The following is a 27,016-nucleotide window of genomic DNA, read 5'->3' as shown; positions in this document are numbered from 1 at the left end:
ATTCAAATTGAACCTATAAAAGAGACATGGCTTACAAACAAGAATTCAATGGAATACATTTTTCTATTAACATCTTGCTTAGAGCTTATCACAAAGATAAATTCAAGATAAACATTACAAAATAACAGAAGTTTTTACTCCATCTTTGAGAAATAAAAATACAACACATTTTGCCACATTTCTACATAAGATCTAAATATAATATTATTTCATTATAGCAATTTTGTACACAACATACATGAGCAAACCAACCATCTCATATCACAAGGCTTCTTATTCCTTCCTGTTTACCCCCCTTAGAATTTTTTTAAAAACCCTTGAATGCTAAAGGTTAGTATGTGTAGTAAGATTATGAACATACAGTCTCAGTTAAAGATAAATTTGGCAACCTATTCATACGATGGCTAACTGCATGTCATGGAAATTAGGAGATATAATGCATGCCACTCTGTGATGAGAACCATCAGGGCATAATGAATTAATACATCCATCCTAATAGTTACTTTAAACATTTAACCTCTTAGTTTAATTAATCACAGAGTTTTGGGGTTGGGTGGCACAAAAGTTGATTTCCAAGTTGCTTCCAGTTTTAAAAAATTCGTTTCCTGAGCCTAAATTACCTATGGCAATCTATGGCAAAATAGTGTCAATATCTCTTAGAGCAGAGGTGTCAAAAACATTTTCACATCACCCTTATTGTTGCTTTCAAAGGGCCAATTGTAATTGTAAAGCTGTATAAATGTAACTATGTTGACCTGACATTGAAAGCCCCGTCGACCACATAAAATGATGTGGTGGGGAATGTTTGACACCTGGGCCTTAGAGAGTATCTGGGACCATTTCATCTACAAATGTTCCTGACATCAAAATGAAGTTGGGCAGGTTGGGGAAGAATGGATGCAGCCCACATAATGCACTTACCACACTGACATTTTATACCAATAAGAGATAATTAAAACAGGATAAATAATGTAGTGTATATTTTCATGTAATATACATGAATATTTCATGTAATACCCAGCATACTTTCCCTGTATCTATGCCATGACAGTGATAAAAGTTTCTTTGAAAAATATGTGTAATGGTATCATGTTAAATTATCTTTTTAAAAAAAAACAACAAGCAACAATTCTCCCAAAGTTCTCTTAGTAATTCCAAAATCGTATGTTACTATCGCATAAGCAAAAAAACAAGGAAAGACTATATAGAAGAAACTTGGATTTATGTAAACAGTAAGCTTATTTGGTTCTGAAGAGCTCCTGTTAAAGAATAACTTGCCAGAGACATTGTTGAGTGAATGCACAACACTGGAGTCTCCAGGAAGACAAAGGTCTCCCCATGTAACCCCTTTATATTACATGACAACTCAACTACAAAACTCCAAATTGTCCTAACTTATTAGCCTGATGGTTTGGGACCTAGTTCCTTGGGAAAAGAACCTGCTCTCATACCAGCCTGTCAATGCTTTAAGGTCATTTGTCAACAATACCCTTTTCCATGTTCCTTCCCATAGGATACAAATGTTATTTCAGATTGTGCTCCAGAAATCATCCTGGAAGATAGTCCGAAATGGCTGGCTGGCAGATGAAATTCTGGGATTTGTATTATAATATTTTTTTTTACATTTTTAGGTTCTAGCTTTCCCTGTCAGAAATGACTTTTGTAGCAACTGGACAGAGAGTGTATTTGCAGCCCTGCCACCTTGTCTATGGATTACCTTCTTCTTTGGTGAGAGTGTATCTTTTATAACAGTAGAACATTAAGAATTTTATTAGTCAAGTCTTACTTTGATTTCTTCACATATAGCCAGTAAGCAACACCAGCAACCAGAGCTGCTAGAAGAAGACCAACCACGATTCCTACTATTAGTTTTGCCTGGTCATTAACATTTTCCATACTATCATCTAGAACAAAAGAAGAAAACATTTGATCAAACAAAGCACGAGAAAGAAACTCACTACAGACTATGCACATCTAGAAGTATTTCTAAACTGGAGTAGATTTTAAGAAAGCATTGTGAAAAGCATACAAATTTGATAGGACTAGAAAAACATAACTTTCTGAACTTCTAATACAATTTCCTCTATAGCACTTCTGTGATCCCATTTATTGTTGCTGGAAGACAGAGAAACCACTTCTGATGGTTTACTAATGCAATATAAGAACTGTATAAGTGCCCATCTCAAAACATGTTTATTGAAACTTAGGGATGGAAAAGAATTTCATTCAATTGGAGGATCACAACCTGGACTGTCTTTTTGCATTCCTCGTTGTGAGATGAAATGCTCCTTGTATGGTTAATATACACATTTTGGTTAAATAAAGAAATGCATAAAAAGTGTGCATTTCAAAAGGGAAATGACCAAAATGTGCGCAACTTAAAAATGAATGCACATGCATGCTTTAGTCAGTGTGTAAATTTGGTAAAATGTATACATAAATAAGCACTTCAAGAAAAATGCAAAAAAAGGGATAATTTCAGTGCTACCTGTTCCTTCCCCCACAGTCTTGAAACTTGCTATAAAAGAATGGGAAGAAAATTCAGGCAAAATACAGAGAAACAACGATCTCGAGCCTAAGAGATTTTGAAGTGTCTATTAAGAATTCAGCCTGCAGCTATATGACTATTCTAAACACTCATAACTGGGTATCAGAATTGCTAATATTGCAGCTTTTGGAGGAAATGATTTGAGAATTATAGCCTTATACTCCATAGCTTATAGCATTTGATTAAGATTAGTAATAATATGAACTTGTGTAAGGGCTTTTATTCTTCCATAAAATCTTTGCTTACCTTTTCTATACACCTTAAGTTAGATTCAGATTTAGTCATACTTGCAGCAGACCCACTGAAATCAATGGAACTCATGAAAATCTTAACTCTTGTGCACTAGGTTGTGAAATATTATCTGTTTGTTTCACAATCTGTTGCACAATTCACAGGAAACTAGATTCACTATGCAGACAAACTATGACATTATCACTTGCATATATTAATATTTGCATATACAGTACGATCTCCATACCCACGGGTTTCCTGTGCATACAGGATACATGAAACCGTAGATAATAGTGAACCCTATGGGAATGAAGGGCTTTTGACTAAAACATATCATGAGTCATGCTGAGGGTCTAGAACAGTGGTTCCCAACCTTTCTTTTGACCACGGGCAACTTGACCAGGGACCAATTTGACCAGGGCCACTCTCCAACAATAGTATCAAAATGGTTACAAATAAGTTTTTGGTCAACTTTAGATTCAGTTTGGGGTGCTGATTCAGAAAACTGAATTGGATAGACCACATCAGCTCTAGTTTCTGATTCAGAACATATGCCATGGTTAGTGACAGGAAAGGAGTGGCAAGTCGCATGAAAGGAGCGGAAATAAAATAAATAAAATAAAGAGGAAGGGGGCTCATGGACCAGTTTTTCATCTTTGCAGCACACTGGTGGTCCGTGACCCACAGGTTAAGAACCACTGGTCTATAAAATATCTCGAGAAGACATATTTGTCAGATATGGATACATTAAATGACACGATACTGGTCCCATAGATCTGGGGTTCATACTGTATACACTGAGCTTGCTTTGGTTGCTCTTGTAGAAAAACTAGGATAGTTAGCAGCATACGGATTCCTTCTTCTTCCTTCTTCACTCAAGAGCAGCAAGAACACACACAAACCAATGGGCTTAGGAGATGGAGGCATGCCTCCCACCATTCACTAGATATAGTTGTATATTTGGCTAAGCAACTGAACATAGGAACAGACTTTCTGTAACTATGTTTGTAGAGGGTAAAATAGCCAATGTCTTAAAATTTCAGCAAATTGCTAGGTACAAATGACAAAAAGGTAGATTAATTTTTGTTCACTGATATACTGTAGTTTCCTCACTAATACAACATACAGGGATAAAACAAAAGGTTCATGCAGGTTTTACAAGCAAGTCATAATAAAATGAAACAGAAGTGATGTGTTCAGATTGTCAGTAGGTTGACCCCTATCTAGAAATCAAATTTATCCCAGGGCAGGGGGGCTTGATTCCTGGCTGGGGGAACTCCTGAGTTCCAAAAATATTTCACAATAGAAGAATGAACATTGTTTTTCCATCTTATTTGATATTAGTTTACTTGCATCCCATGTTGCATTTTTGGGGGCTCTGAATGTTTGGATGAACTTTACATGAGTGTATACAAAAAAACTTGATAAAGCGGTATCAAGTTCTTTTGGACTCGAGGCACTTCTATATCCTGCAATATTTTGGAATTCTCATTGGGGTCAGAAAACCCGCAATGTTGGGTTTTGCATCCTACTGCATGAGAAATGTATGTCCCTTTGGTTTCGGTGAATCTAAGTCATAAGTTTAAACTAGGATCCAAACTTGCATACTTCAGGCCTAAAGCAAGTTGCTAGACCCACTGAGTCAATGGTGATGTATCAAATTCCTATTTATTTAATGGCAATTATGAAAAGCAATTGGTTTTAGGATTAAATTTCTACACTTAATTTTTAAAATATGAGTTTTAACTGAGAGACTAGTTTTATTTTTCCGACAATGGAGCAGGTTAGAAATAATGAAAAAAGAGCCTTTTCTTTAAATAAGTAGTGATCCATTTTTATGTACTCACCACTTTTTTCTTCTGGTTCATCAGATTCTGGAATACTTACTGAAAATAAAATAAAAATATTTTTAAACCTGCTTAAAATCATTTTTGAAACTCCAGTCTGTTGTGTTAAATAACAATATATTTTTTTCCCCAGCTGAGCCAAAAGTTCATACTTAAGGCGGCGTTCAACAACCAACTAAAATGATGGTATATGCTTTTTTTCTTTTTAGGCAGCAATTTTTAATATATTTCCATAATGTAACATATGAAAGGGCTTCATTCAAAAATGACAAGTATAATCTTACTAATGATTAGTTAGAGGAGTATTTATAAGCTTCTCTGTCTTGCTTGCAGACTTTTCAATCCTTTATTATTGTAGAATATGAGTTGATTTCACATCTTTGTGTGAATTCATGCAAACATCCCTTGATCAACCCACACGTGAAGCAGGCTGAGAAATACACTGCACAATTCATGGGCATTGTTCCTTACTGTAAATTCTACTGTAAATCAAGTTGACCCAGAGAAGGTAAATAGCATGGGGGTATTCTATTTAGTTTCAGAAGATAAATTTTACCAGCTAAAGATTAATAATGAAAGAACGGATAGGTTTGAAAAGCTATAGGTTACACTGTCTAGGCAACTTGCTTTTTGTATAGTAGCTGTTGACTTATTCCTTATTTGTTATGCCCAATTCTCTCATCATCTCTAATATATATATACTTCAATTTATGGTTTATCACACATTCACTGCATTCAATGTTGTGGTTGTTGTTTATTTATGATTCTGCATCTGTGGATTCAACTGTCTACTGCTTGAAAATGCTAAAAACAAAACCCAAGAGCAAACCTTAATTCTGCCATTTTATATAAGGATGCAATTTTAGTATGTCATTTTATATAATGCACCTGAGCATCCATAGATTATGGCAGCCACTTGTGTGTTTATGTCTTGGGTACCAAGTGCCCACTGTATAGCACTATTGATGTACATGATGCTTTATAAGTAAAATAACAAAACATAAAGCCAGCACTGCCAATGGGATGAAATAAAAAAAAGTGCATGCATGTGCACACACAGCAGAATGGAGGAGTAATGCAAATAAAAAACAATTTCAATACAAGGATAAAGTAGATTATCTAGATATAATACACCCCCCCTCCCCAAATAATACAGAGACAGAAAAGTGACAAATACATATAATCTAAACATACAGGCTGGTGAACCAATTTTATACTACAACTCAAAAAGCTTTAGAAAACAAGGAAGTTTTCAATTAGGATTTAAAAACATTGAAAGAGGAGCAAATTTTCAGGGTTAGAAAATATTCACATTTTGTATAAGGAATACTCAGAAGCATTAAATCCCACTGAAATTGCTTCTTGGAGTGAAACTGTAGCTCCTTCCACACAGACATATAATTCAGAATATCAAGGCAGATAATCCACAATATCTGCTTTAATCTGGGTTATCTGAGTTCACACTACCATATAATCCAGTTCAATGTGAATTTCATACAGTTGTGTGGAACGGGCCTGTGTCTTCCAAACATTTTTGGGACAAAATATAATTTCTGAAAGGAAATTTCTGAAAGGAAATTTTTGAAAGGAAATTTCTCTTTCATGCTCACACTATGTCATGAACCCAGAATAGTGTTTCTATATTACCCAACCTTGGTACTTTTCCAAAACCAAATCAAAGAAAAAACAAACTCTAGGAAAAGGTTCTCCTTCTAGTGATAATGGAATGAATATGGTGCAAATGCCACTGAAAAGTGACTTGTGCCAATATTTGTATTGCTGTAGAAACATTCTCCATAATAATGACTTCAAACCAGCCAGTTTCAAGGATAATTTTAGAGTGGGGCAGCAGCTTCTTCAGAATGAGACTAGGAACCATAAAATAGCTTATTCCTCATGACTTGGGATGAATATATTTGAATTTCCAAGTTATACAAAGACCTTATGTCCAACAAATGTTTTGCGCATAAAGAGTCAAGCGTGTTCTACCCAGCAGTCAGTAAATATAAAATGAAATAAGTAAAGCAAAACAAATTTATAATATTGTGTATATCAAGCCCTCAATTAATTCCACTGTCCCCTTAATGTCATCCTACTGACAACCTGAGCATGTGACTTCTGCTCCCTGCATCACATTTTGCTGAAAAATATAATGGGACATTTTCTTCCAGTACGTTACATTCGGTACAACAAAAAAAGTATCACAAAGCAAAAATCAATAGATTTCTTGTGGCTTTTTTGTTCTTTTTTCTCATGGGGGAAACATGAAAACATGACAAATTGCTGAAACCTGGCATAACTATTTAGAGCTATACAGGTGACAATGTTGTATATTACCTATAGTTATATGAATTTTGGGAGACTAAAAGGTTCCATCCTAGTCCATGAATGTTAACCAAACTACTCACAATAAACTGATCATCCAGTATCTTCATTTGGAAAACCATTGTTCAGTCTGTTTTTGAGTAACTGTATGAGTTTTAATAATCACTGATTTTTTCATTAGCACAATATAGCAGAAAAGCTTGCCTAATTACAGGCACTTGAAATGTGAGAAGGATGTGGGGATAATCAACTGAGTGCTACTAAGTTACATTGAAATCCCACTATTACATTTAAAACAATTTAGTATATTGGGGTAGACTGAGGAAAGTCATTGGAATTTTCCTCAATTTGTAGGCATGTATATTATCTCTGGAGATGATATACATCAAGTGTTTGGAACCCCAGTTAGCCCACATAACAACACCTTATTCCCCGTGATACTATAATTTAGTAGTCCTGCAGCATTTGAATGGCTTTTTGGCATTATAAAAGGCTATACAAGCAGTCCCCAAGTTACAAACACCTGACTTACAAATGACTCACAGTTAAGAAAGGGGGTGAAACAACAGGAAGTGAGAGAAATCTACTCCTACAAAAGGACATTCACTCCTGAAAGAGTTGTCATGAGGGAAAGATGTCTCCACTGAAGCTTTCTCACCAATCCTTGTTTCTACAACAAGTCAAATTTTCCAAAATCCAGTTAACACAGGGATAGAAAGCAAAGTGAAATCTTCTGAACCTGTTCCAACTTACATACAAATTCAACTTAAGAACAAACCTACAGAATATATTTTGTTTGTAACTTGGGGACTACTTGTAATGCCTTTCTGAAGGTGTAGATACAGATGCAAGACCTGTATTCAGTAGCTACAAGATCGCACATGGACTTGTGATCTTGTAATTTTGGGGATTTTCTGAGTTGCCATTTATGATTGAATGCAATCCTAAAACCCTGTTTTTTTAGCCTGGCAGTGCCCAACAGAAGTATATCTTAGGTAATCCAGATTGGGTTACTGGTGTCTCCAGTGCTCTCCCAGTCAAAGAGAACATGAAGACGAGGAGTCACAGCAGAACCTTGAGAAGTTGCTCCAGTTCCCAACATGCCACATGAATGGGAGAGTTCTACAGACTCATTTCCAGGAACCCCAATCTGCAGTGTATTAGAAACCCTTCCATTGGGGTGCTAATAGGCAGGTTTTTGAGAAATGACTTCATCAAACAAAACTACCAATATCGAGCTCCATCACTAATACCTGATGATTTAGCTAAAGTCTTTTGGATCATGCCTTTGTGCTCTTTATCTTGATGAAAAGGAATGTGTGTCCTCAATCCTTAGGCTAATAGCACTGGCCATCATACATTTTGGTGCATCATACAATAGACCTGATTTTGGTTATAGTTGACCTGCTTATTCAAAATATAGACCCAGTTTCCCCCCTATCAACTCTAGCTTTTGAAATCCAGAACATACGACATATAACTGTCTTCATCTACTTGCTCACAGGAAATCATGATAAACATATCTAAGAAACTAGAGCTGATGGAGTCTATCCCGTGTAATTTTCTGACTCAACATCCTAAATTACCCCAGGAACAGGCTTAAAGACCAAGACAATTAGAAAAATACTAATTTTTTTTGGGAGGGGGGGAGTTGGGCTGTGTAGTGGTTTGCCACTTTATGTGTACATTATTTCCACTTCAAACAAGGAGTGGGAAATTGTTAGAAATAACGCCAGCTTGGTGTGGGATATGGATAAGCGGGCTTCTCTAGCCTTTCCATGTTCCATCTAGTTTCTGACCATTTGTGTAGCTTGCTGTCGACCTTTGCAGCCTGAAAGACAGTTGCATCTGTCAAGTAGGAAATTTAGGTACCGCTTATGCGTGGAGGCTAATTGAACTAATTTACGACACCATAAAATTTCCAGCAAGCAAGCAAAAGAATGAGGAAGTACTCCATCAGTGTCACAAATGGATGGTGAAGCAACAGCTCCCTTGATGGCCAGAATACCCTCATGAAGCTGGAATGTTAAACAGCCTCTGTGTGTCTGTCAATATACGTTGACTGTCTATGGCATTGAATGTTTGCCATGTAAATGTACATTGTAATCTGCCCAGAGTCCCCTGTGGGGTGAGAAGGGTGGAATATAAATACTGTAAATAAATAAATAAATAAAATCTATTGGATTGTTCTCATGGTCTTGCACAGAAGAGAAATGCCAACTTGTTAAAAGACCGAACTAAATATTTAAAATGATGATGATGATAGATTTGAAAACAGCATGGGGAAAAAACAGCAGATGAAAAACTAATGCACTGATAAAACCTTGAGTTACTACGGATTTCTGTGGCATGGAGGCTTGACAACAAGAAGTGTGTTATAGCTAGTCTAATTTGCATTTCTGGGAGTCTTCCCAAAAAAGGAACAAGTGTCAAAATTTACCATGGCAACATAGTTCTGAGAGGTTGCGGTAGTTGCTAAGTGTTTGCCTCCCTCTTCTCCTCTGAGGATAATAAAGTGACTTGTAAAAAACATTCCAGCATACAGTCACTCAAGAGAGAAATGGAACAGTGATGGCTATTTTATGTGAAAGTAGGTGAGAAAATGATACAAGAATCTGTCCTGCTCTGCACATTTTAAAACAGGTTTCACAAAACACACATGAAAATGTGCTTCCAAGTTATAACCAAGCTTCTGTTGGTGGCAGACAAAGTCCTAAATAGCTCCAGACTAGGATGCCTAGGAGACTGGTTGCAGTGGGAGAGAAATGTGTATATATTACTTCCCAGGCCTGGCTTATATTTGTAGGAGTGGCATGCATCTTCCAGAATTTGACAGAATGTTCTATAATGATCAACAATTTTAGGAAACCTACTTGTTTGCACTAATATTTCCCTGCTTGTAAAATTCATTACAAAGCCTTTTAGCTGTGGTTGTGTCTGTTTTAGTACTTGTGTGCAAATTGCCTAGAAATGGTAACAGATTTTGCTATGATCAACAAATTAAATACGAAGTAAATAAAAGAAATGTACTTACTAGCAGATACATTCAAAGAATTTACAGTTCTTTCTAGTTGATTTTCTGCAATACACGTTAGTGTAACGTTTTCTTCAGGTGCTATTTTGATTTTACTAACAAACTTTCCATTCACATACTTAGTCTCCTCTGTCTGGAAAAACAATTGAGAAGATTACTGAAAGGACAGAACAACTACCTGCATGTGTGTGCACACATTGGTTTTTTGTTCAATTAGATTAATACAGTGTTATACATACACTGAGTATATAGTTATTCATTTACGGGAAATGGGAGAATCAATAACACTTTTTTTTCAATAAGTTTTTATTGAGTTATCTAATTAAATACAACGAAAGAGGGGGAACATTCAAAAGAAGATAGAACAGTACGAAAGAAAGACACAATATAGAGACAATAATAATATTAAAAAAGAGAAAGAGAAAAAAAAGGGTATAAAAAACATAAAATATATATATATAAAAAAAGAAAATAAAAAAAATAAAAAAATAAATAAAAAATATAATAGTAAAAATAAAAAGGTTTGACTTCCATCTTCTCATCAGGTGTTGTATCTCCAAAATAAAATTATTCCCATTGTTTTAAGATAGGTCTCTTAATTACTTTCTTCTTTCTCGTAATTATCATAAAGTGTCCAATCTGTTCTCTTTATCGGATTTCCAGTGTTTTTTTTTAACCAGAAGGTTAGTTCATCCATCTCCCTTATTTCTCTGATTTTTCCAAGCCATTCTTCCTTAATAAGGATACTATTCTGTTTCCAAATTTTTGCTAGAGTAATTCTGGCTGCCGTCGTAATGTAGGTAAAAAGCCTATCCTCATTTTCCTGTAATTGTAAATCCAGATCTGTAAAGCCCAACAAATAGTATTCTGGTTTCTTCTTAAAAACTCTTTTCAAATTTTTTTGTAATTCTTCATGTACCATAGACCAATACTTCCCTATTTCTTTGCATGTCCACCACATATGGTAAAAAGTACCGATCTGTTGGCAACCTTTCCAGCACTTATCAGAGGAGTTTTTATTCATTAAAGATAATTTCTTTGGAGTGGTATACCATCTGTGGAACATTTTTATCCAATTTTCTCTTAGATCTGTTGCGTACACATATTTCAACTTCTTGTTCCACATCTGTTCCCATTCTTTAAATTGTATAGGCCTTCTTATATTTTCCGCCCATTTTATCATGCAAGATTTAACTTGTTCACATTCCGTTAGCCAGTTTAAGAGTGTGTTATAGATAACTGTAATTACTTTTTTCTTTAAGTTCAAAATTTTATCCCAAGTTGATTCTTCCCAAGTAAAGCCTATCTTATTGTCTTGCTTAATATATTCTTTCATCTGTAAATAGTGCAGCCATGTCAAGTTAAGATTTTTTTCTTTTAAATGTTGATAAGATTTAATCTCCGCTGTCTTCTCTATCAAAATGTCTTTATATGTTAACCACGCTCTCCATCCCAACAATCTTCTTTGATGTGCCTCCATTGGAGACACCCATAAGGGTGTTTTATTATAAAAATAACTCTTATATTTCGTCCATACTCTTATCAAGGATGCCCTTACGAAGTGATTTCCAAATTTTTTTTCTTTTTTTTCTCTGTCATACCACGTGTAGGCATGCCATCCTACTCGTAGATCATGTCCTTCTAAATTCAAACCTTTTTCATTTTCTAACAACATCCAATCTCTTATCCATAGGAGAGCACATGCATCATGGTATGCTTTTAGATCTGGGAACCCTAGTCCACCCCTTGTTTTTTTATCAATTAAGTTTAAATATTTAATTCTAGGCCTTTTTCCATTCCACACAAATTTCAACAATTCTTTATTCCAATTCTTAAAAATTACTTGATTTCTGATTACTGGTATATTTTGAAATAAAAACAATAACTTTGGTAATATATTCATTTTAATTAATGCTATTCTTCCTAAAAGAGATAGTTTCAGTGTTTTCCAATTTTTAAGGTCTTTCTGTATCTTGCTCCAAGCTAATTCGTAAACGTTTTTCAACAGTTGTCCATTCTTTGCAGTTATCCAAATTCCTAAATACCTTATTTTTTTAACGATCTCCATTCCTGTAGCTTTTATTATTTTCTCCTGATGTTCCACCTTTACATTTTTTGTTAAGATTTTGGTTTTCCCCTTGTTAATTTTGAAGCCTGCCACTCTTCCAAATTCATGCAGTTTCTTTATCCAGTTCTCCAAATTATTTGTTGGGTCTTCTACAATTCCTAATAGATCGTCCGCGAAGGCTTTAATCTTGTATTCATATTTCCCTACTTTTACACCTTTAATATTCGTATCTTCTCTTATTTTCCTCATTAACGGTTCTAAGGCCATAATGAAAATCAAAGGGGATAACGGACATCCTTGTCTTGTTCCTTTCGTAATTACAAATTCCTTAGATTGTTGGCCGTTTATCCGTATTTTCGCCCTTTGTACTTCATAAATGGCATTAATTGCATTTATAAATTTCGCCCCCATATCCATTTCTTGAATTAAGATCTTGAAGAAGTCCCAATTTAGATTATCAAATGCTTTCTCTGCATCGATTGATAGTATTGCAACTTCCTTCTGGTGGTTCGCTTCAAAGTATTCTATCAGGTCCAGGACTGTCCGTACATTATCCTTCATATATCTTCCTGGGAGGAACCCTGTTTGATCCTCCCCTATCCAATCTGTCAAAAATTCTTTTAATCTTGTCGCCAAAATATTCGTGAATATTTTATAGTCTACATTCAATAAGGAGATAGGTCTATAATTTTTAATATCATCTGATGTTGAACCTTCCTTATGGATCATTACTATTTCCGCTTGGTTCCAAGATTCTGGAATTTTTTGATGTAGTAGTGCCTCGTTTAAAACCCTTTTCAATATTGGTAAGACCATTCTCTTCATTGATTTATAGAATCCAGCTGTAAATCCATCTGGGCCTGGGGCTTTATCCGGATCCATTTTACTCACTGCTTTATCTATCTCCTCTTCCGTGATCTCTTTATTCAACTTTTCCCGTACTTCTTCTGAAATTTTTTGTAATTTCAGTTGACTTATATATTCAGTAATTTCCTCTTTCTTTATTCCATCACTAGTATATAATTTACTATAATATTTTTTAAATTCTTCCATAATTTCCTTGTCCGTCGTAAATATTCTATCACCATCAGTTATTTTTGTTATCTGTGTGGCCTGTTTCTTCTTACGAACTTGTCTTGCCAACCATTTCCCAGATCTATTCGCATTCTCAAACGTTTGTTGTTTCAAAAATTTGAGCTCTCTTGCATGCTTCTTCGTCTCCAAGCGAGATTTCTCCTGTTTAAGTCTTACTAATTCTTTATTCAATTTTTTACTGTCCGGTTTTTTTTTTAGTTCAATCTCCTTACATTCGATTTTGTTCATCACTTCCTTCATTTGTCTATTCCTCTCTTTATTTTTCCTAGCTCCATGTTGTATAAGGCATCCTCTTAACACAGCTTTCAGCGCATCCCATGTTACTTGTACTTTTGTCTCTTCAATATCATTAATTTCTAAATAGTCCTTGATAATTTTGTTATAGTGTACTTTGTCTTCCTCTGTCTTAATCAGATTTTCATTTAATCTCCATTTTCTTTGATAGTTTCTTTGGTTTATTTTTATTTCCAATGGACAATGATCTGAAATGTCCCTAGGAAGTATTTCCATTTCTACAACTCTAGTCGATAGGTTTTTTGTAATCCACGCAAGGTCTATCCTAGACCATGATTGATGACGATATGAGTAAAAAGTATAGTCCATTTTTTTTTCATTTCTGACTCTCCAAGTGTCTTCCAAATCAAATTCTCTTTGAAGATCAAAGAATTTTTGCGGTAGCAGCCCCCCACTATCTCCGTTCCCTTTTGGCTTATTCTTATCCTTTTTCTTATCCATCACTCCATTAAAATCTCCTATCAATATGAGCTCATCAAATTCTGTTTCTCTCAATTTTGTAGACAGAAATTGAATGAATTTAGTCTTTGGGCCATTTGGTGCATATATATTACATATAAGAATTTTCAAAGTGCCCATCAGAATTCTAACAGCGACACATCTTCCTTCTACGTCCTTGAATATCAATTCCGGTGCCAAATTGTCCTTTATATATGTAACTACTCCTCTTTTCTTCTTTTCATATGATGAATAAAATGTCTTGCCTAGTCTTTTATTTTCCAAATGTGCCACATGCTTGTGGCAGATATGCGTTTCTTGTAGTAGTATGATGTCAAAATTTGCCTTCTGTAGTTTCCCAAATATTTTTTTCCGTTTCTGGGGTGAGTTCAGACCGTTGATGTTATTCGAAAAACATTTTATTTGTCTTTCCGCCATTTATCCAAGTAGATCTGTATCTGGTCCTACATCGCCAAGATTCAATTCCGCAAAACCTTGCGTGGTCACATCCGGTCCGTAAGCTCCCTCTCCTAAGTCTTCTGACATTAGTGCACTACTCCCTTGACTTTTACTGAATCGTCTATACTCTTCTGGGGTCTCAATTCTTGGTTTCTTCTTCTCTTTGCCATTGCCATTCCCGCTTCCCGGTGTCAATGCCTTTTTGTCTCCCTTTCTTTCTCCAGATTTTTCCTCTCCTGATTCCTTCATTAGATTCTCATAAAAGGCCTTGGCTTTCTGCTCCGTTGTCAACCAATATCTTTCTTCTTTATATGTTACCATAATGCCTTCAATTCTTTCCCATCGAAATCTGATGGATCTTTTCTTAAGTTCATCTGTAAGGAAGTAGTATTTTCTTCTTCTGCTCAGTGTCGCTTGTGGATATTCTTTCAAAACTGCAATCTTGGTCTCTTTATAGTAAATTGGGTTTTTGTTACTTCTATATAACACATCATCTCTAGTTTTTTTGCGTGTGAATTGGACTATCACATCTCGTGGTGTCTTGTTTTTCCTTGAATAAAATGAAGATACTCGATACACTTGGTCTAACTCCATCTCCAATTCATCTTCTTCACATTCTAGACATTTTGCGATCAAATTAGTCATCAATTGCTCAATATCCTCCTGTTTCTCTTCTTGAATATTTCTGAATCTTAAGTAGTAGTCCATTTGTTTCTGAAGTAATTTTTCTTGCTCTATTTCTATTTTTTCACTTTTAAAGAGTTATCCTGGGAGTTATCCTGGGAGTCTCTTGACATTTCATCCACTAAGGAGGCTGTCGAGGTCCTGAACCGGTGCTTGGCCGCTGTGATGGTCTGGATGGGGGCGAACAAATTGAAATTGAATCCAGACAAGACAGAGGTACTCCTGGTTAGTTGCAAGGCCGAACAGGGTATAGGGTTACAGCCTGTGTTAGACGGGGTCGCACTCCCCCTGAAGACGCAGGTTTGCAGTTTGGGTGTGATCCTGGACTCATCGCTGAGCCTGGAACCCCAGGTTTCGGCGGTGACCAGGGGAGCATTCGCACAGTTAAAACTTGTGCGCCAACTGCGACCGTACCTTGGGAAGTCTGACTTGGCCACGGTAGTCCACGCTCTGGTTACATCCCGTCTTGACTACTGCAACGCTCTCTACGTGGGGTTGCCTTTGAAGACAGCCCGGAAGCTCCAATTAGTCCAACGGGCGGCAGCCATGATACTAACAGGAGCGGGGCGCAGGGAGCATACAACTCCTCTGCTGCACCAGCTCCACTGGCTGCCAATCTGCTACCGGGCTCAATTCAAAGTGCTGGCGTTGGCCTTTAAAGCCCTAAACGGTTCTGGCCCAACTTATCTATCCGAACGTATCTCAACCTATCAGCCCACCAGGACCCTAAGATCTTCTGGGGAGTCCGTGCTCTCTATCCCGCCGGCTTCACAAGTGCGGCTGGCGGGAACGAGAGACAGGGCCTTTTCTGTGGTGGCCCCTCGGCTTTGGAACACCCTCCCCATAGAGGTAAGATCAGCCCCCTCGCTGATGGTGTTTCGGAAAAGATTGAAGACATGGATGTTTAAACAAGCATTTGGTTAATTCGTTGCAACGAATTATGATGACTAAAGGACTGGTAATCATGGGACGATGAATTTGGATTGCGACTCCAGTTACGAGATGCATTGGATGGTTATTGGTGACCCAATAATTTGTATTGTATATGTGTTTTATGCTTTTAAACTGAATATTGTTGTTTTTTAAGTGTTGTAAACCGCAATGAGTCGCCGATTTAGGCTGAGATATTAGCGGTATACAAGCGCATTAATAAATAAATAAATAAATAAATAAATCTATGGCAGGCATCCTCAGAGGTTGTGAGGTCTGTTAGAAACTAGGCAAAGTGGAGTTTATTTATCTGTGGAATGTCCAGGGTGGGAGAAAGAACTCTTGTCTGTTTGAGGCAAGTGTGGATGTTGCAATTAGCCACCTTGATCAGCATTTAATGGACTTGCAGCTTCAAGGTCTGGCTGCTTACTGCCAGGGGGAATCCTTTGTTGCGAGGTGATTACCTGGCCCTGATTGTTTCAATGAAAATTATTCACTGATTTTTTTTCTTTAATATAGTTTATCAATTTTTACCATTACAAAGATTTTTATAATCCATTCTTCTTTTTGCTAGTAGATCTGTATTTTTCCAGTTTTGAGCATAAAACAATCTTATTCCTAAAATTCTATAATGTATAGCCCTTTAATTTGGCCATTTGCAAATCCCAACAATAACAGTTTCTGAATTAGATGGATTCTTTTTTAAAGATATCTTGCATTGATGTCCAAATTCATTTCCAATGCTTATTTGTGCTTCTTTGCAGGACCACCACATATGGGGAAAAAGTGCCTGCCAACATAATCCATTGAAAAAGTTCCAACATAATCCATTGAACTTCATAAGACATTTTAAAAGTATTTCTGGGGTTAGGTATTATCTGTACATAATTTGTACAAATCAAAAGACAGTAATTTTTTAAAGTCCACTAGTTCACATTATTTCCAAATTTTGAACTCAAAGGTTTTTGATCCATATCATACATTCCTTCACTTGATATGTTCTATCTCTATCTTCAGGAACTATGCTTATATTTTCCCAAACTGCTCATCATCTGTGCAAATTTTGACCTCAAATTCCACATTTGAATTCAAAGCTACAGAGGTTTTTTTATGTACTTTAAATGTTGCTAGTCATGTTCAATACTGAAATTAGATCGTGTCCTTCTGTAGTACAGGTTCAGCTCTGGGAAGCCTAGAACCTCCCCATTCACATTTGAAGGATTGGTACATTATACATGGCTTCTGCCCAGCCAGGTCTTTTTACCAGTGTTTGAGTAGTGTGTCATTGGTCAAACAAGCAAACAAACCACAGTATTGTCCGAAAAAGAAACAAGATCTCTGAAAAAAAAAACCCTTAATTTTGATTGTCGACATACTTCCCAGTAAAGACAATCTCAAATGTATTCCATTTCTCCAAATCCCCCTCCAGTTTTTTCCTAACTGTCTTGAAACAGCAACAAATTTTTATTTGACAATGTAATTCCCATTTTATGTTTTTATGTTTTTTCTTCTTGTTGCTTGATAATGTTCCAGCTCTTCAAGAAATATCATTACATCAGTTTTCTTTTTCTTCATGCCTTTACTTTTCTCTTCATTTCTAATCGCCCTCAAAGTGACCTCAAATGTTAAAAAGAATAGCTGGCATCCTTGTCTGGACCCTTTCTGTATCTTGTACTTGTTTGTCAATTCTCCATTTGCTACTGTTTTTGCTGCTTGTTGATCATATATCTCCCTAATCTAGGTAGGGTTAGTAACCACAGCAAATAAGAAAATCCAGTCCAAAGGATCAAATGCTTTTTCTAGAAAATCTGCACGTCTCTCATTATGTTTATCTAAAAATTATATTATATCCAATTATTCTGTAATGTCTTTTTAGTAAAAAAAAAATACTTTGATCTCCATGAATAAATACTTGCCGATTTCAAAGTACTTTAAAATTATTTTTAAAGGAATTGTCTAACACGATCGGTTATAGATAACATATCATAACCAAGGTTTATAAATGGAAAAAAATGCTGGATTGACTTCCTCTCTGTGATTTTTTTTATTGCAATTTAAATCAATATGGAAACAGTAATGAGAAAATTACTTGCTTTATTTATGACACCTCCACTGCTAGTCCATTGTACTGCTGGTTTGGGAAATCCCTCCACATGACACGATATAGTTTTGTATGATCCATCTGTGCTCGTTTTCTTTGTCATTTTGATCTGAGGTTTTCCTTTAAAAATAAAAATTGATAAAAGTAATTTAATTTGTATTCACTATGACATCTGTAGGGAATTTTAAAACAATATAATTCAAAACATGCATATAGGGTGTAATCATTTATGCAAAAATTATATAATAAAGTCTACTGAACTTTTAATTCTTAATACACATAGGATTGTGCTGCTAAATATTCATATCTAATGTAAGAAAGACCAATAGATAAAATGTTTGAACTGTACAATAACGATTCCCTGAAATCTTTGTCAAACACAAGATTTTATTCTTGGTTAGGCTTAGGTGGACCTCCAGTTTCTATGCTGGCATTTTGAACAAAAATAGGAACTATACTCAATAAAATTATATAATGCTTGGTATGAATATTACCTTGTACTATCAGTGTAAGTATTTGCCTTTTCTTTAATCCTTCAACCTCCTGCAAAGTAGTTTCACAGATGTAATTTCCAGCATCTTGGTACTGTAAACTTGAAAAAGATGGACTGGAGCGCATTCTGGTATTGTCCTGATAAAGCAAAGGAAATTAAATGGGATGATTAATCAGAGGAAACTAAATAGGACATATCAAAAATGCACACTTTTAGCCCAACTATGTAAACACTAGAAGGATCTTTGATTCCCAAATAAAGTCATATTTAATATGTAATGCTATATAAAAATAAAACACCTTCACCATTTTAAGAAGGTGTTTAAGAATTTTTTTAAGAATAGTTGGACTTAGGTTTGGGCTTTGACCTCACCAACTACTGCCATTTACTCACTCTCCCTAACAAGGTTCAAATTCCAAACTCCAAAGAACTCATTTTTTTAAAAAAAAAAGCAGGAGGTAGTGCTAAAATAACAAAAATGCAGTTTAGAATAACATTGTAATCATCAAGCTGTCATCTTCTAGAATTTTCACTGTTAGCTAGCCACATTTCCCCTCTAGGGGCCTCATCACATGGAGGTCCTTAAGCCAGGAGACAGCAAGGGAATCCATTGGGCAATGGGGGAAACTGGCATTAAATGCTCTGCATAGCCTACTTCCATTGCTCCCCACCTTCTCCAAGTGTTGCTCCCTGCTTAGGTAAAGAGAACACTGGTAGCCATCCATGTTGTCAGAGCTTCATCCTACAATGCTGCCAAGATGAAGCCAGGATGGAGCCCATGTCATATGATGGGCTCTGGTGGGCTCCATCCTGGAAGCATAGGATGGGACAAAAGCCCCAATGTAATGAAGTTGCAAGTTTGTTCTGTGATTGCTGCCTCCAAACCAAGATAATTTCCTGACAAGTTGCTAAGGCACAGAGCAAAACAAGCACTGCCAAAAGTACAAAGTACAACAAATTCCTCATTTGCCTTGCAGACAATTTTATTGTCCTGAAGGCAGAAGAGGCAACAAGAGGCTATTCTGGACCTGATCCTAGCCAACAATGAGGATCTGGTAAATGGAGTGGAAGTGGTGGGCTCCTTAGGTGACAGTGACCATGTGTTCCTGGAGTTTATGATACAGAGGAAACTAAGAGAAATCAAACGTGCATTCCAGACTTTAGGAGAGCTGTCTTCAGGAAATTTAAAGAAATACTGAGCTTGATTCATGGACAGGAATACTAAAAGAGAAAGGAATTAAATTAATGGGAGTTTCTTAAAAATGAAATACTGAAAGCACAACTGCAAACAGTGTCAACAACAAGAAGAAAAATAAGAGATGTGTAAAGTAATTGGTTAAGCAACCAAACCCAAAAGGTGCTCACCAATGGTGTCTCTTCATCCTGGAAAGAAGTGATTAGTGGGGTGCTGCAGGGTTCGGTCCTGGGCCCAGTTCTGTTCAACATCTTTATTAATGACTTAGATGAAGATTTAGAGGGCAAACTCATCAAGTTTGCAGATGACACCAAATTAAGAAGGCTAGCTAATGCTCCAGAAGACAGGATCAGAATTCAAAACGACCTAAGAGAGTTGGCCAAAACTAAAAAGATATATTTCATCAAGGAGAAATTTAAGATGCTACACAAGCAGCCTCATCACACCAGAGCATGGATCCACTTTAAATCTGGTTTCTGCTTCCTGCAGGATTCTGGGGTTTGTAGTTAAGTGAGGCCTAGGACTTGTCTGGCTGAGCAGTTTAAAGCCCCCTCCAAAACTACAAGCCCAAGAATTCTGCAGGAGGCATAAACTAGGTTTAAAGTGGATCCATGCTCTAGTGCAGTGGTTACCAACCCTTTTTTGACCAGGGACACGTTGACCATGACCCCTCTCCAACATTAGTACCAAAAGGGTTACGAATCAGGTTTGGTCAACTTTAGATTCAGTTTGGGGTGCTAATTCAGAAAATTGTGTTGGATAGACCACATCAGCTCTAGTTTCTGAGACAGAACATATGCCATTGTCAGCGACAGGGAAGGAGTGGCAGGCGGCATGAAAGGAGAGGAAATAAAATAAAATAAAATAAATATGTGAAGAGGAAGGAGGCTTGTGGACCAGATTTTTGTCCTCACAGTCCACTGGTGGTCCGTGGCCCACAGGTTAAGAACCACTGCTCTAGTGTGATAAGCAAAAAAGAAAAAGAAAAAAAAAGAATGCAAAAGGATACAGGAAGGATGATGCCTGGCTCAACAATAATCCATGTGAAAAATATCTTGGAGTCTTCACTGATAACAAGTTGAACATGAGCCAACAATGTGATGCAGCAGATAAAAAAGCCAATGGGATTTTGGGCTGCATTAAAAGTAGCATAGTGTCTGGATCAAGGGAAGTCATGATGTCTCTCTATTCTGCTTTGGTAAGACCTCACCTGGAATACTGTGTCCAATTCTGGGCACAAAAGTTTAAAAGAGATATTGACAAGCTGGAAGGTGTCCAGAGGAGGTTAACTAAAACGATCGAAGGTCAGGAGAACATGCCCTATGAGGAGCAGCTTAAAGAGCTAGGTATATTTAGCCTGTAGAACAAAGTTGAGAGGAGACATGATAGCCATGTATACATATTTGAAAGAATGTCATATGGAAGAGGAAGCAGTCTGATTTCCTGCTGCACTAGAGACTAGTACTCGGAGCAATGGGTTCAAATTACAAGAAATGAGATTCCACTTAAACATTAGGAAGAACTTCCTGACTGTAAGAGCTGTTCAATAGTGGAGCTTACTGCCTTAGAGTGTGGTGGAAGCTGGTTGGCCATCTGTCAAGGGTACTTTGATTGTGCTTTTCCTGCATGGAAGGGGGTTGGACTAGATGATCCATGTGAGCTCTTCCAATTCTATGATTCTATAACTGTACAAATGGATTTGTTTTGCTCTTGAAGTGCACCTCATTGTTTGAACTGTTGCAGCTCTACATATAACAGATTTCAAAAAGTGAGGGATTTCCCTATTAACTGAAGTTAATTGGAAAAGTGGCTGTGTGTTTTGTCCACAGAGAGTTTATTGTCAGTCAAATGTATCCTACCTGCATGGTTGTTATCGAAATAAATGGCAGCACTCAAGCAAATCAATACATTGGTCAGAATTCAAATGATGTTAACCATATTGTCAAAACATATCAATTCTCAATTAATTATCTCTGTATTTACTGAATTAACTTTTTCTGAGCTGTGAGACCTGAGAAGTGTTTTTCATTTTCTAGTGGTTAATTGATCTACCCTTTTTATGGCTGTGGAAAGACAGGCAAAGATGTTTTGGGACAGCCATTATTGACTAAATTTCAAGATCCATATTGTCAGCCATCCTTATTTATTATTGCCATATAAATATGAAATAGATATTTCATGTATCCAAACATCAATCCTTTCAGCAGTGGTTTAAATAATTACTGAATGCCCATTTATACTATGCAATGGGCTTAAAAAGCATAAAACATAAACCTGTCTGTTTCATTATATTTATTTATTTATTTACGAAATTATAGCCCGCCTTTCTCAGCGTTACGGTGACTTAAGGTGGGTTACAGGTTGGTGCAATTCGATGCCATACGTCCATAAAAATGCAATTAAAAACCATCAACATAACAATATAAAACACACGCACACACACACACACACACACATATATATAGTTTTCAAGGTAAAGCTACCAATGAAAGTTAAGGAAGAAAGTGCCAAAACAATATTGGATATATTGTATTATAGCTAAATATTAAGAAAACAAAAGTAATTTCAATCTGGGTAATTTAAAAATGGAAATAGTTCAAGATCAAAATGGAGACTGTAATCAAGAAATCAAAGGACAAAGGTCCCATCTACACAGGCCACTTACTATGAGGCCAATCCAGAGTAGCAGTAGTCCAGTCTGGCCCCAAAGGCAGCTATACTGTCTGCTTCTGTTCTACAGCAGTGGCAGGACTGTCTCCATAGTATTTTGATAATGTATGGAGAAAATTTATTGAAAAAGGATTAAAAAAGAGAGAGGGAAAGGCACCTCCACAAGAGGAATGGAAATTTTGGACAGATGATATGTAAAAGCTATGGCTTGGGAGGAGTGGGGGGGGGGGGAGCACAGCGGTGAGAGATAGATAATATGTATAAGCATAAAAATAACAGTAGATGCCAAAAATTAAAGCATGGTAGCTTGTATTGAATAATATGTATCTGCTGTAAAATAATGTATAACAAATGTATTGAACTATGATAAAATTATATATATATATATATATATTTTTAATATAATTTTTATTGAGATTTTTTGTTAGTAACAATATATCAGTAAATTATATATATATGACTGTCTCCATAGCATCCTGCAGGGCTGAACCTATTTTGGCCCTGCTGGGTAGCTACCTTACACCAATTCAGTGCTGTTTTTGCCACAGTGGCAGCCATGGAACATATGAGTGTCCCTAGGCAACTTTGCCAATGTAAGCAAAGGCAACTATGCAATCCATAAAGGAGAGTGGGAAAGGAGGGGGATGTCAGGAGATGAAACATGTATTCATAACTATGTCCGATTCTTAGACAGCGTTAGAAACAGACCATCAGATTTAAGCAGGTTGTCACACCTTTCCCCTCTACTAGCACATCAGACCTGAAAACACATTTAATCAAAATTTAATTAAAACAGAAAAAATCTTGCTTCAGGCACTTTGTGCAGAGTTCTTGATAAAAACCTGATAAAAACTGGGAGGTCATTAGCCAAGAGAGCAAAATAGTTTAACAATAGTAGGATTACCAACATTTACCTTTAACCAGAATACAGTGGCATTTCTACTGGAAGAGATTGTACAAGATACAGGCAGTGCTTCTCCAATCTGCTTAATAACTTCTCCACTGGGAGTAAGTGACAAATCCAAATCTACAGGATAGAAAGTCAGTATTGTCAGAAACAAGTCTCTTTAAGTGTGTCTCATTTAGAGAACTTGCAGAGCCAGGAAAAACTCTGTTGGTTAAATCTAGTTAAAGCTGCATTTTCTGTCTCAGTCAATTACTTCTACACAATAGGACATAAAGTAATCTTCAAAAGAAGGTAGAAAAATATTTGCATATCTATGTAATTATTGGGTAGCAGAAAAGTGAAACGATATATTTTCCTTGCAGGATCACTTAACAAACAAAAAATGATTTGCCAAGAAAGAAAAATAGTATGTAAAGTGGGGAAATGATGTGAGAAATACAAGTTTTTTTTGTCTAATTCAACATAGATATTTTTAGTGCAAAATAGAAATCTAAAATGTAATCCTAAAACATAAGGATTCTTTTGTACAATGATTGGAAGGTTGCACTGTGATTCTTTACTATAAGATTTACTTTGATAAAAACGTGCAGGCAAAGAGCAGGAATATGTTTTTTTAAACTGATGTTTTTACTAGGTTAAGTGTTATCTGTTTCTAACTGATTGCATATGTTATATTTTAATATGTTGTTGTTCCCCACCTCAATCCATGATGGGAGGCAGGTAATAAGTAGTAGTAGTAGTAGTAACAGCAATAGTAACAGTTGTTGTTGTTGTTGTTAAAATCATTATTGTTATTATTTTCTGTTTCAACTGCCTTGCCTTACTGTAAAATACAATTTACTATCCTCTTTCAAAATATTTATTAGTTCCTTTGCCAACAACCAGTTATTAGTTCCTTTCCCAATCTAATAGGTTTATTTTTAAAGACTAACATAACATTTGCCTTCATTAAAGTGGATTCCAGTTGATGTGACACATATTTACTAGGTGTGTGTAAATTCGTTTCTCCGGGATCGGAGTCAGAGGGTGGAGTGGTTAGGCCAAAGCTCTGAGAGCTCCTGCCTTTGTTGTGAAGTTCCCCAGGGTGATATCCTTTCACCCCTGTTATTTAACATCTACGTCCGACCACTTGCTGGACTGGTGCGAAGCTTTGGCATAGAGTGCTACCAGTATGCAGATGATACCCAGCTACTCTTGAGTCTCGAACCTGGGACAACTGCGATTCCTGAGAACTTTAAGCTGTGTTTGGAAGCAGTGATGAGTTGGCTGCGAGCAAGCAGACTAAAAGTGAATCCTGCAAAAACTGAGATACGCTGGCCCGGCCAGCCGCCAGAATTAATCCAGTCTCTGCCTTATTTCGATGGGGAAGTTCTGGTTCCGTCTGCCACTGTTAAAAGCCTTGGGGTTGTGTTGGACTCAATACTGACAATGGAGGTCCGGATCACTGCCATAAGTAAGCAGGCCTTTTTTCATCTTCGCCAGGCAAGGAAACTGGCATCCTACCTTTCAGTAGAAGCATTGGCAAGGTAATCCACGCAACAGTCACCACTAGGTTGAACTATTGCAACGCCTTATATGCCGGCCTTTCAAAGTCAACAACCCAGAAGATTCGGATGGTCCAAAATGCGGCGGCTAGGCTGCTAATGGGATCATCTGTAAGATCCCATATTACACCAATTCTGCAACAACTGCATTGGTTACCAATAGAACATTGGATCTCTTACAAGATACTGATCCTGACATTTAGAGCTCAAAATGGCCAAGGACCTTTATATCTTAGGGACCATCTTATTCCTTTTCTCCATCAGTGGTCACCTCGATCCACCCAGGAAAATCTCCTATACATACTGGGCCCTAGGGAGGTACACCTGGAAGCTACAAGGTGTAGAGCTTTTTCGATCTATGCTCCAATTCTGTGGAACTCATTGCCTCCATATGTTAGAGCAATGTCGGAATTGCGACATTTTGTAAAAACGCTCAAGACTTGGCTGTTTGGTTGTGCATTTAAGTAATCAGATCAAATTGCCAAATAGTCACTGCTAAAGGTTTTTATGTTGAATGTTTTATATTGTGAAATGCTATTTAAAATGGTAAGTCGCTCGGAGCACCTTGGTGGAGAGCGACTAATTAAGAAATGAAGTGAAGTGAAGTGTGAAATTTTTTCATTAGTCCTTGTGAGTCGGATCAAATTTGTTAAATTCGTACTTCCAAATTGATATCTGATAAGTGGGCATGGCCCATGTCAAAAATTTAAGAATCGAAACTTACCCCAAACTTTTTCATTTTAGTTTTGTAAATCTCGTAAAAGGCTCCCATAGTCAGTTTCATATTCAGTGCAAGGAAGCAATGCTGAAAGCAAAGCCAAAAAGGCTGCTTTAGTGCCTTGCCTTTCCTCTCTAAATTAATGGCCTCTCACCATCAGAAGAGGCTTAAAAAGAGGGCAAAATCAGCCTTCATTGGGAAAAGAACAGAATTCTTGGAAATGTAGTTTGGGAAGGCAAGGAGCCCTATGCCAGAGAATTCAAAAGCCCCTGTCTTAAACTACCATTTCCCAGAATGCAGTGCTCAGCATCAGAGAGATTTTCCCCTCTTCTCTGTAGCCAGCCAGAATTCCAATAAATTTAATATTCTACACAATGGTTTTTGTTCCTGGGTTATAAATGTAATTTTTAATTGGTTCTATCATAACAACATGGTGAAAGTTTATTGAACTGCAAAAACTTTGTATTTGCACAAGGTTCATTGTATTATAGCACATTTTGCTATAGCATCCAGTCCACCAATATAACATTGTCATCCACCCATTTAACAAAGTTTTTGGTGCAAAAAAAAAAGTTCCCTGAGTAGAACCGCTATGTTCAAAGTAAATACTGCACAACTAAACAGGAAACAACACTTTCAAACTAGAAACTATTTTCTTTATTATAATTAAAAAAACTTGTTTATAAAAATTTGAAAATTTCCCCAAAATCCATGGATAAGTGAACTGGTTTAAAATGTGGTGGGCTAAGAATGGTAAATGTGTTCTACCATTGTATTGCATCCCCCCCCCCCCCATAGCTGTACAAATGAGGGAGAAAGGAGCCCCTGACATTTGCCCAATTATAGTAATAATGCACAATTACTATAACAAAATAGTAACAAAATTTCGTTACTCTTGTTATAGTAGCAAATTTTTCACTAACTATACTTTAGAAGCACTTTAGAAACAAAATTCCAGCAACCCCCCCCCCCCAGTTTTGTAATGACTTTTGAACCATTTTAGTGGATTGCACTTGCCTAAACTTACATCTCTCAGTATAGCATTACAAATAACTTTAAAAGCTGCAGACACAGATTAAGTACTATCTGTGCAACTGTTCTTTTTCTTGTAGACTGATACAGCTTTGATACAAAAATATCAGAAACTTGTTTTTGAACTCTGGAAATTCATCTGCTCTGAAGTGTGTAATCCCACTAAAATCTGTGCTGGAAAACAGAAAAAACTCCATTCTTCCATGAGGTGGCATGAAGTAATGGGTCAAAGTCCAAGTGACTCAGTTACGACGATATTGGCCCCATTGGACCACCACCTCGCCATCTGTGTTGCCACTGGCACTCCCAGTCAGCCATAGAGCTCTGTGCAAGCAACCAGATTTCACTGAAGCCCCATTCTGATATCAACAAAGGTACCTGAATGACCAGGAAGAAGGAATTC

General features: G+C 36.6%; 1 protein-coding gene across 1 annotated transcript in view; it reads right to left on the bottom strand.

The window, feature by feature from the left end:
* The window catches only part of ALCAM (activated leukocyte cell adhesion molecule), a 185,830-nt gene that overhangs the window by 13,556 nt on the left and 145,258 nt on the right, over nt 1–27,016 (bottom strand). Inside the window, exons 9-14 of the mRNA XM_060770681.2 lie at nt 23,327–23,439; nt 18,549–18,684; nt 18,047–18,174; nt 9,986–10,118; nt 4,627–4,665; nt 1,787–1,904 (exon numbers count right to left, since the gene is read on the bottom strand). Coding sequence (XP_060626664.2) covers nt 1,787–1,904; nt 4,627–4,665; nt 9,986–10,118; nt 18,047–18,174; nt 18,549–18,684; nt 23,327–23,439 — 667 coding nt within the window. The remainder of the gene's footprint in view (nt 1–1,786; nt 1,905–4,626; nt 4,666–9,985; nt 10,119–18,046; nt 18,175–18,548; nt 18,685–23,326; nt 23,440–27,016) is intronic.

Source organism: Anolis sagrei, chromosome 3 (genome assembly GCF_037176765.1).
Source record: "Anolis sagrei isolate rAnoSag1 chromosome 3, rAnoSag1.mat, whole genome shotgun sequence".
Classification (NCBI taxonomy): domain Eukaryota; kingdom Metazoa; phylum Chordata; class Lepidosauria; order Squamata; family Dactyloidae; genus Anolis; species Anolis sagrei.
This window is presented reverse-complemented; position numbering and strand designations above follow the sequence as displayed.